The sequence below is a fragment of the Herpailurus yagouaroundi genome, unplaced genomic scaffold, assembly GCF_014898765.1.
Source record: "Herpailurus yagouaroundi ecotype Mexico unplaced genomic scaffold, PumYag 437, whole genome shotgun sequence".
Lineage (NCBI taxonomy): Eukaryota > Metazoa > Chordata > Mammalia > Carnivora > Felidae > Herpailurus > Herpailurus yagouaroundi.
Genome location: NW_024412654.1, coordinates 439453 through 449034, shown reverse-complemented (window position 1 = coordinate 449034; position 9582 = coordinate 439453). Strand labels below are relative to the sequence as shown.

At 51.7% G+C, this 9582-nt stretch overlaps 2 protein-coding genes across 6 annotated transcripts in view; both read right to left on the bottom strand.

The window, feature by feature from the left end:
* ANKLE2 (ankyrin repeat and LEM domain containing 2) overlaps positions 1 to 512 on the bottom strand; it is a 31415-nt gene extending 30903 nt beyond the window's left edge. The window contains exon 1 of the mRNA XM_040464179.1: positions 348 to 512. The gene's annotated coding sequence lies outside the window, so the exon portion shown is untranslated. The remainder of the gene's footprint in view (positions 1 to 347) is intronic.
* Positions 513 to 5353: 4841 nt separating this feature from the next.
* The window catches only part of GOLGA3 (golgin A3), a 47205-nt gene continuing 42976 nt past the window's right edge, over positions 5354 to 9582 (bottom strand). For all 5 annotated transcript variants that reach the window (XM_040464175.1, XM_040464172.1, XM_040464176.1 and 2 more), the window contains exons 22-24: positions 9008 to 9172; positions 8025 to 8188; positions 5354 to 7120 (exon numbers count right to left, since the gene is read on the bottom strand). In XM_040464175.1, coding sequence (XP_040320109.1) covers positions 6901 to 7120; positions 8025 to 8188; positions 9008 to 9172 — 549 coding nt within the window. In that variant the 3' untranslated portion in view covers positions 5354 to 6900. The remainder of the gene's footprint in view (positions 7121 to 8024; positions 8189 to 9007; positions 9173 to 9582) is intronic.

Sequence of the window (9582 nt, the reverse complement as noted above, 5' to 3'; positions counted from 1 at the left end):
CGGGGGCGGCCGGGCGGGTCCTGGAGACCCCGGGGGCGGCCTGAGGTCCTGCGCGCGAGCCAGGGCGGGGGCGAGCCGGGGCCTGGGCGTTGGCCGGCGGTGCCGCCGCGAGCGCGCTAGCTCCGCGCGGCCCCAGTGGGAACGGGGCTGCTCGCGGGATCGGAGCGACCCAGCTTCTCCAGGCCGGAGTCGGCAGTTTGTTCTCCCGGACCCGCTTTGAAACGGCATTTGTGACCGCCTGGGCTTTTAGAGAACCACGTTCTCCGCGCCAGACAAAGCAGGCGACCGGGCAGCTGCCGCGTGTCCGCGGGAGAACTGCTTCCTGCCGCCCGTGAAGCTGGCCTTACCTGGCCGGCCGGCGTTGTATTCCCGTGGCCAGAGTGAATCTGTTTCCTCCCGGCCCTAGTCCTGGGGCGCGGAGGGCTTCCCCGAGGAGCAGGTGCCCGCCGCTGTAGTCTAGTCAGGCTCCAGGCTGCGTGCTCCCATTCCTTCCACGTTGGCGCAGAGGGGCTTGGAGCCGAGCAGGGGTGGCTGCGGGGGGAGGGGTTGACTCTAAAGTGGCGGGGGTGGGGGAAGGGCCGTAGGGGCTGATGGAAGCGTTATGCTTGTCAAGCTTGTCAGAACTCTCCGACGTGTACGATGAAAAGGGTGACTCTTCTGTAACATTTAGAAGTTTATTTTTTGAGAGGGAGAGTGCACGCAAGCAGGGGAGGGGCAGAGAGACAGCGAGAGAGAATCTCAAGCCGGCTCCGAGCTACCAGCAAAGGCCAACGTGGGGCTCCCGCCGAAATCAAGAGTTGGATGCTTAAGGACTGAGCCACCCATTCGCCCTTGTAACTCAGACTTTTTTTTTTTTTTTAATGGAAAAACCCTGAAGAAATACAATTGACATCTTTGGTAAAAGCAAATTTAAGTGGATTGGGCACCAAAGAGTCAGTAAATTTGAGGGTGAGTGAACTGCAGATGAAACCACAGTGAGATACTGCTTTACACCCACCAGAACGGTTGATTTCTGGCATTCTCCTACACTGCTGGCACGAGTAAAATGAGTTAACCACTGGGGAAAACAGGCAGTTTCTCATAAGCAGACAAACTCTGCTCTATGGCCCAGTAGTGCAGCCTTAGGTATGAAGAGGGACGGGCACACAATGTTTGTGGCAGTCCCAAACAGGAAACGCCCAGGTGTCTGGATAAACTCTGGAAGAATGCACAAATTGTGGAACCGTCATTTGAAAGTCCCATGGTGCTGTACCATTCAGCAATAACACGGATGATTCTGAAAACCGTGCTAAGCACAAAGACCCCACACAAAAGCGCGCACAGTACAATCCCATTTGTAGGGGTCTCAAGAACAAGCAAAGCTTGTGGTCACTCAGGGCAGTGGTTGCCTCCGGGTGGGGTGGTTAACCGGGAAGGGACATGAAAGAACCTTTACTGTGAGGGAAATGTTCCACATCTTGCTTGGGGGGATAATGACAGGTGCACACAGGCGGATGGATGGTTGCCCAAACCTGTCCGTGTTTTAGTGTAAATTTTGCGTACATTTAAAAAGGTAGAGGACGCTTGGGTGGCTCAGTCTGTTGAGCCTCCGACTTCAGCTCAGGTCATGAGCTCACAGTTCGTGAGTTCGAGCCCCGTGTCGGGCTCTGTGCTGAAAGCTCAGAGCCTGGAGCCTGCTTCAGCTTCTGCGTCTCCCTCTCTGCCCCTCCCATGCTCATGCTCTGTCTCTCAATAATATATAAACATTAAAAAAATTATATTATTATATATATTATATACATATATAACATGCACATTTAAAGCTCACAGTCAAAATGAAGCATCCTGTGAGGTACTTAATAAGCTAGCCTCTGTCTCCCACCCTGTGGAGTTCGGGCCCAGACTACGTGCAAAGCCGGCGGACCATTTCCTCCAGCAGTTCCCAGGCCACGTGGAGGGCTGAGTGGGTGAGAACCTCCAGGTACTTCCCCAGAGCTGCTGCCCTCCCGCCCCGGGTGCTGCGGTTGGTCCACACACATTCAACTCGGGGGAGGTACACTGTCCCCAAGGGATGTCATTGTGCTGCTCCGGGATGTCGTGCTGCTCCTGAGCCCTTCGGGAGGGGGGCCGGGATGTGAGAAGGCCTGCCCCACACCAAACAGCAAGAAAAAGGGGAGAGCAACACAGTTTAGTATCTCCCATTGTTTCTAGGAAAAGGCACTGCTTAAGTGTACTTTTTACCAGAATCTGCGATGTCTGTTGTCAACTGAGCACATGCATAAAGGCAAGAGGGATTCCAGTACATGCTTCTGGTTTCACAAGTTGCTGATTGCTGAGAATTCTTTCTCTAGGAGAGGCTTGGAGATTCTTCCAAGAGCTCTTGCATTTGTCCATCAAACTGGACGGTAGCGGCATAAATAATCCTATTTCCCACATAATCTGCATGAGAGATTTCTGAATAATCCGGTGATTCCTGAACACCAGGCTTCCCATCAGCAGAAAGTCCTGGGTCCCACACTCAGCACCCGGCCCTGCTCACCTGCCACCGCCGAGCCAGGCCCCTCCTCGACACCGCTGTACGACCACAGAGGACACGGCGCGCTTAAAAAGTCAGTCCATCGATGTGTCAGTTCGGTGCCTGCAAATGTTTAGCAACTTTATAGGTAAAAGAAAAAAAGTTCAGGGACACAGAACCAGCCCTTTCCTGATTGCCGTAGAGAAAAAGACATGACATCCTCACTACTTCAGGAAGTTAGGGCCACAGAAGCAGGTGGGCAGGAGGCTTCCCCTAAGCTCTGTGTAGCACACAGATTACCTGACCCTTGGTTACGGAAGCTGGTAAAGTGGGGTCTGCGAAATGCGTAACTCCCAGGGCAAAACCACATTCTGTGATCACCAGTTCACTTCCATTCTGTACACTTTCTCCTGCTGGTCAGTAAAGACTTCCGCGTCTGGCTTACTCTCATTGATCACAATTAGACAGCCAACGGAAGAGGGGAGACTGGAGCCACGACACTGAGATTTAGAGAATTATTTGTGGTCCAGCTGCGGACAGTCATGACAGCAGTGCCCAGTCAGTGCAGGGACAAGCTCGGGGATGTGCCCGCGGCCCCGAGGGCAGCCGCCTCCCTCCCTGTACTCATGAGGCAGCAGGTGCGTGCGGTGTGGGCTGCCGGGGGCAGGGCGCAGGGAGCAGGCTGCTCTGGAGTCAGAAGCGGTACAAGTGAGATCTCACACCACGTGAATCTTTGGCAGGACAGCCAGGACGGCGAGGTGCTCTTTGAAGACGAGTATTTCAACACAGTTTATAAAACACAAGATAAAACTTCCTCCCAAATATGGCTAAATATGTAGATTAAATAAGGCTCCCAATGAAATGTGAAAATCTTTAACAAAAAATAGTTTATTGCACAAAATTTAAGGAATTCCCCAGCACACTTACATTTATAAAAAATCAACATGCTTTTTAAAGTTACAATTCGTTGTGCACGGTGACACCTTTCCCCTGAACAGCCCCAACCTGAGGACATCCTTTCATGAGGAAATTTTTAACAGAAATGAGTAACTTAAAGCCACCAAGTTTTCTAGATCCCCTAAAACGTTACCCTCCAGGATCCTATTATAACCTGAGACCATCACACGACCAGATTTGCCTGGAACGTGTGTCAGTGAACTTGTTCGAATAAGGCTCAGAATGTCTACATGTCACGGGGTCCTTGCGGAAGGCTCCAGGACATGTGTCTTTCAGATACGCTGGTCCCTTTCACTACTAGAAATCTTTACACAGGACACGTCATTTCTATGTGACAAGTTACTCATGGGAGTAGGAACACATGTCATGGCTTCGGCAGCATCTACACCAAAAAAAGTCTGTAAACTGAGAAAGAGTTTAGTGAGAATCTTCTTAGCAGGCCTGTCCCATTACTCGGACCCCAGGCCACAGTAAAAGCCAGTTTCACATCCTGTCAGAACTTTGCCTGTTAGACCTTCCAAAAAGTAGAACAAAAGCATATAAATCCATAAGACCCAATGGCATCCATCCCGTGTTCCACAAAAAGATCAGTGATATAACCACGCCGCGGTAACATTTTTTTTGGAACGTAAGAAAAAAATAAATGACACGATGAAGTGTCCAAACCAGTGTCCTCTGCAGTGAGGACACGACATACAGTATTCGTGACCCAGGATGAATAATATCCACAAACGTAACGTAACAGCAAACCTAGGTTTCTAAGCACTCCAGACTGGACTGTTGTTTTCCAGGAGTAAATTCCGAATTCCCACTTCTGCACAACAGGAGAACGTTTCAAATGATACTCACTGCAGACTCTGGCTCTGGGAGGTAGCAGTCGAGGCCCTCGGAGGCTAAAAACAACAACAAACCCTCAACAGATCAGGAGCAGGTGGCCTCCAAGTCCAGTTTTCTCTCTCAGGCAGCTGGTTAAGGAAGCCTAACAAAAGGCTGGACTGAAAGGCCCCAGATCCGGGGCTGTGGCCACACGGGAAACAGCACGGCGGGTGGGACAGCCAGGGCGTTCGGGAACCGAAGAGGGTGACAACAAAGGCACAGGGTGACGTCAGGAAACCAGGAGGCGCTGCTGCCATCGCCACAGGAGCACACGTACACACACGCAGGCACGAGCACATGCATGCATACACACGCACACACAGGCGCATACTCACACGCATAGGCACACTGACACGCACACACACAGGCACATACAGGCATGAGCACAGGCATACACATACACAGGCGCACACTCACGCACAGGCACTCACACACACGCACAAGCACACACACGCAGGCACGAGCACGTGCACACATGCACACACACAGGCAGGCACGCACACACAATGACAGGTAGGCACACGCACATACACAGGCACACACTGGCACATGCGCACGCACACTCGGACACACACAGATACACATGCACATACACACATAGGCACACCCACGCGCACATGTGCATACCCACACAGGTCTACTCACACGTGCACATGCGCACACAGTGGCACACACACCCACCCACATGCACATACACACGTAGGCACAGCCACACGCACGTGCATGTGCAGGCGCACACGCAGGCACACGGCACACAGAGGGTAAGACATGAAGGAAAGGAGGTGAGGAACAGAGACTTGCTCACAACCAGCTGACCCTTTCCTAAGAGAAGACGCGCAGTGACTGTCCCCGGGGGGCCGCCGGCACGCAGCAGTGAGGAAGCAGCCACGGCAGGAGGCTGAGTGTCACGTGCTGGTTTTAAAATTAAAACTGAGGATAATACACCCCAAATAAATAAGAATGTAAATTATGATTTTTTTCTTCTCTAATGGTACAAAAACAATTTTGTCAAAAACGGTTTCCAACTTAAGATGAAAAATAGGATATATTTATAATGAAGTCTTCAAGTATTACTTTAAGATTAACCCTGTACAAGTGATATACACGTTTCAGAAGTCCCAAGAGTCACTAGGGAATTTTTTTAAACACTAAACATCTTTGTGGTTAACGCTACTTTATCAGTGAACCTTCTAATAGCATCTTGTGAGAGAACACAAACAGCTTTCAAATACCAAACTGTTTTCTCCTCAAGAGAGACAAAAGTAGTGAGTCGACACAGGCGGATGTGGCCCCATCAGTAACCCCTCCAAGTTCATCTCCAGACCAGCAGATCCGCACCAGAGGCCTCTCTGCTCTAACTCACAACAGTGAGGGTTAGTTTAGATTTCTCAGCCAAGTAGGGGACAAAGTTACAGACGTCAGGGGTCACGGCCAGTCAGTTTCTGCAGCGCTTCTGTGTTTCAGGTGGAGAAATGTCCACGAGAAACCTCCCACGCTCAGGGAGCTCCGAATCCAGCTCCTCCCCTACAGGACAGCTGGGGAGGCCACCGCCACCGCCTCCCCACGGAGCTGACCTGCCCCTTCTAGAAACCTCAGTGTCTCCAGCGGAGAGGCTGCAGGACCTTCCAAACCTTCAGAAGAGTCCAGCGTGTCCTCTGATGACCACACAGGCTCTGCTGGACATTTTCGCGGAGGCGTGGGGTTCAGGGGGTGGTGGCCTGGGGAAGCCTGGGTTTGGAGCCCTGGCCCCCTCCCCACCTCTCCTGGAACCTCTCCCCAAGCATCTCACACGTCAGGCCAGCGCATAGTGACTGGGGTCAGCTAAGGTGAGTGAGGTCGTGCCGGGCCAAGGGTTGGATGGCAGGGGGTGTTGTGCACTTACGACAAGGCCCTCAAAAATAAAGTGAAACTAAAATAAAGACCCTTTTCTGTCTAAGAATATTTGGTTTTAGAACAGTAAATAAAATAATGATTTCTTAAAATATAATTTTCTGACTGACATCCCTAAACCCTACGTGTGAATTCCTGACAGAACATTTTCAAAAGGCAATCAACAAAAAGACAATTCAGGTCATTCTTAAATAATACAGACATACTTTTTAAGATTAGATTAGATTGATTTTCAGTATTTATATACACATCCTATGGTGAGATAGCCATTAAAAATAAAATAAAAACCAAAGGTGCAAATAAACTTCTGTTTCTGTAGAGAGGTAAAGCTCTTACTGAATTGGGCAGGAAAGAGAGAAATGGGACCCGGTCACGCAGCACTGCCAGTGGGGGCCGCCGGCTGGCGTCTACTCGGACAGCAGCATCTACGGTCACTCGTGAGAGATTCCCTGCGGACACATCCAAAACCTTCTTGCTGAGATCTAGGTTATGTTGTTAAGATTTGGTCATTTCGTGGGAAAAGCTAGTTGTGATTTGCAAATGGCTATTTCTCTAATCCTCAGCTCTCGTTCCGTCCTTTTACTCCTTGTAAAGGCAAACGCAAAATTTAAACCTCATCTCTTAGAAAAACAGAGCAAACAGTCAAATAAATAACCTTGACAAAAGAATATTCCTTTGGGTAGTTACAAGCACTCGGACTGTGGACGCTCGGCAGCCGCTGTTCCAAGCTCCTCTCTGGAGACCTTGCACTGGCCGAGTTGCTCCGTGTCTCCCCGGGGGTTGGCGTGATCTCCCGGGGGAGCTGGGCTGGCAGCGGGGTCCCCCTGAGTCCACGAGGACAGCGACTCGTGCACGGTAACGGTGTGCGCTTCCATCTGGCGCTGAAGGCTGTCCATCTCCTGCCTGGAGAGAGGGGGAGACAGGGGAAAGAAGGCCAGTCAAAGGAGAGCCAGACGAGATGCGCTAACTCTCCCTGGAGACAACCAGCTCTCTCAAACGTGGATCCTAAGAAGCCTGACCTGGACAGCAGTCCCCTCAGGTACCGCAGCACCTTCAGGGGGCTGACAGAACCTGTCTGTTTGGGACCAGCAACACTGACAGGGTCACAGGATTTATGGGACCCAGCATTTTTCTCTGCGCATGCAGAGGAGGCCAATAGGCCGCGCAACTCTGCACACGGGGGCTTCTACTCAGGGAGGTGCATCAGTAGCACTGAGGGCCTGCCACATGGCTTCCACTCATAGGGTCAAAAAAGACGTCCCCTGGGGCGCCTGGGTGGCTCAGTCAGTTAAGGCTGACTTGGGTTCAGGTCACGATCTCACGGTTCGTGGGTTCGAGCCCCGCGTCAGGCCCTGTGCTGACAGCTCAGAGCCTGGAGTCTGCTTCGGATTCTGTGTCTCCCCCTTTCTCTGCCCCTTTCCCACTTGCACACTCCCTTCCAAAAATAAATAAACATCAAAGAAAAAAAAAAGGAGTAAACAAAATTTTTTTTTAATTAAAACAAAAGATGTCCCCACATGGCCACACCCTGCAAACACTGGCCTCGGGCTGGCGGGAGCAGAACATCCAGCTGTGGGGTTTCTAAGGGCTCAGGTCCTGGCTCCTCAAGGGCTTCTCAGGGTCACTTAGTTCTAGGCCATCCTCCCCAGATGACAGGGACCGACAGCCCAAGTGACCCCACGTGGCACAGGCCTGCTCAGCCTCTGCTGGGCATGAGGTCCTGCCAACAGAAAAGATTCTTCCAAATTAAAACCTGCAGTCTATCTTTCGAAACTGAGTGACACAGAACACAGAACGCAGCTCGTACTTCAGCTGCTGGAGACAGCTGTTGAGGTTCTTGAGGGGCTCCTTGCTCACGGCAGGCGGGGGCCTCAGCAGCTCCTCCAGCAGGGAGGCCGGGACGGGACAGTCGGGGATCTTCACCGGCGTCACGGGACCCGAAGAGCCGGCCTCGCCTTTCAGTTCCTTTCTCTGTTTTTGAAAGCACACGGTTAGCGGTGTCACTAAGAGGGGGACCCCACCACACGTTCCCCTCATCAGTGCCCGGGGTCACAACAGGTCATCCCAGAGGAGCCTCCCGGGAAGGCATGGCCCCTGCTTCCCGGGCAGCATAGCAGGCAGCCACGGGGTTCAATGAACCTTCTGCCTCACACACGCGACTAAGCACGTGCTGGCTCCCCAGGAGGATGAGAACACCCCTCCTCGCAGCGGGCTTTCCATGAAAGACCATGGCTTTGACTCTGCACATCCCTAAGAAATTAAGTCAATTTTCCACTCATACAATTCCCCTTTCTAGGACTTCAAACTTTTTCACAGACAGGCAAACAATGGTAAATAAACCTGAGTCTGAGTGATTTCTTTGCCCCTGGACAATATTCACGTAGACTGAGCAGAGAAACAAAAGCCAGGCATGTGGAGAATCTGAGCAGGCTTGCGACGGCAGCTTCAGGGTCCCTGGGTCCCCAAGACCATCCTGGCAGCTGCTGTGTCCCAGCTAGCTGGCCTACCAGGCCTGGGGCTCTTGTTAACAACAGCAAATGATGCCCTCGTATGGTTTATAAAGTATATTACAACAAAACGGTACCTGAACTCACGCTCTTGGAAAAGGCACCAAAATAAAAGGGTTTGGCCTATTTCTAAGCACAATACTCCGGCACCGTTTATTTTCACACGGTACCTGCTCCTGGTTGATTACATGTAACTTCACGTCTGAGTAACTACGGTGCGCCCGCCACCGCCCAGCAGACCTGCAGTGGGCCCAGCGAACCGAGGGGCACAGAGCCCGAGTACCGTCTTGGCCGCGCCACGCCGCAGGTCCAGCCTGAGCTGCTGGTTTTGCTGGAGCAGAGTCTTCATGTTGTTCTTCAGCTCTGAGACTTTAGCTTGCAGCATAAATTTATCTTTCTGGGTCAGGGACAGATCTTCTCGCACCGTCTCCAACTCAGCTTTGATATTCTAAGGAAAGGGAAGTCATAGGTTTTTAAAAGCTAAAAAAGCTTAAACACGCTGCTAAGATCTTAAGTTTGTACGTCACAATTCTAAGGGGCTAGAAACGTAACACTGATTTTTATGTGATGAGGTACGTGGTGTGGCGAGCACGCTTCCTCCTCAGGGTCTAGGTCGAGCAGTGTCCTGTCACATTCACGTTCTCAACGTTTTTATCCAAATTTCAGAGCCTCGGGGGGCGCCTGGGTGGCTCAGTCGGTTGAGCGGCCAACTTCGGCTCAGGTCATGATCTCACGGTCCGTGAGTTCAAGCCCCGAGTCGGGCTCTGTGCTGACAGCTCAGAGCCTGGAGCCTGTTTCAGATTCTGTGTCGCCCTCTCTCTGACCCTCCCCCGTTCATGCTCTGTCTCTCTCTGTCTC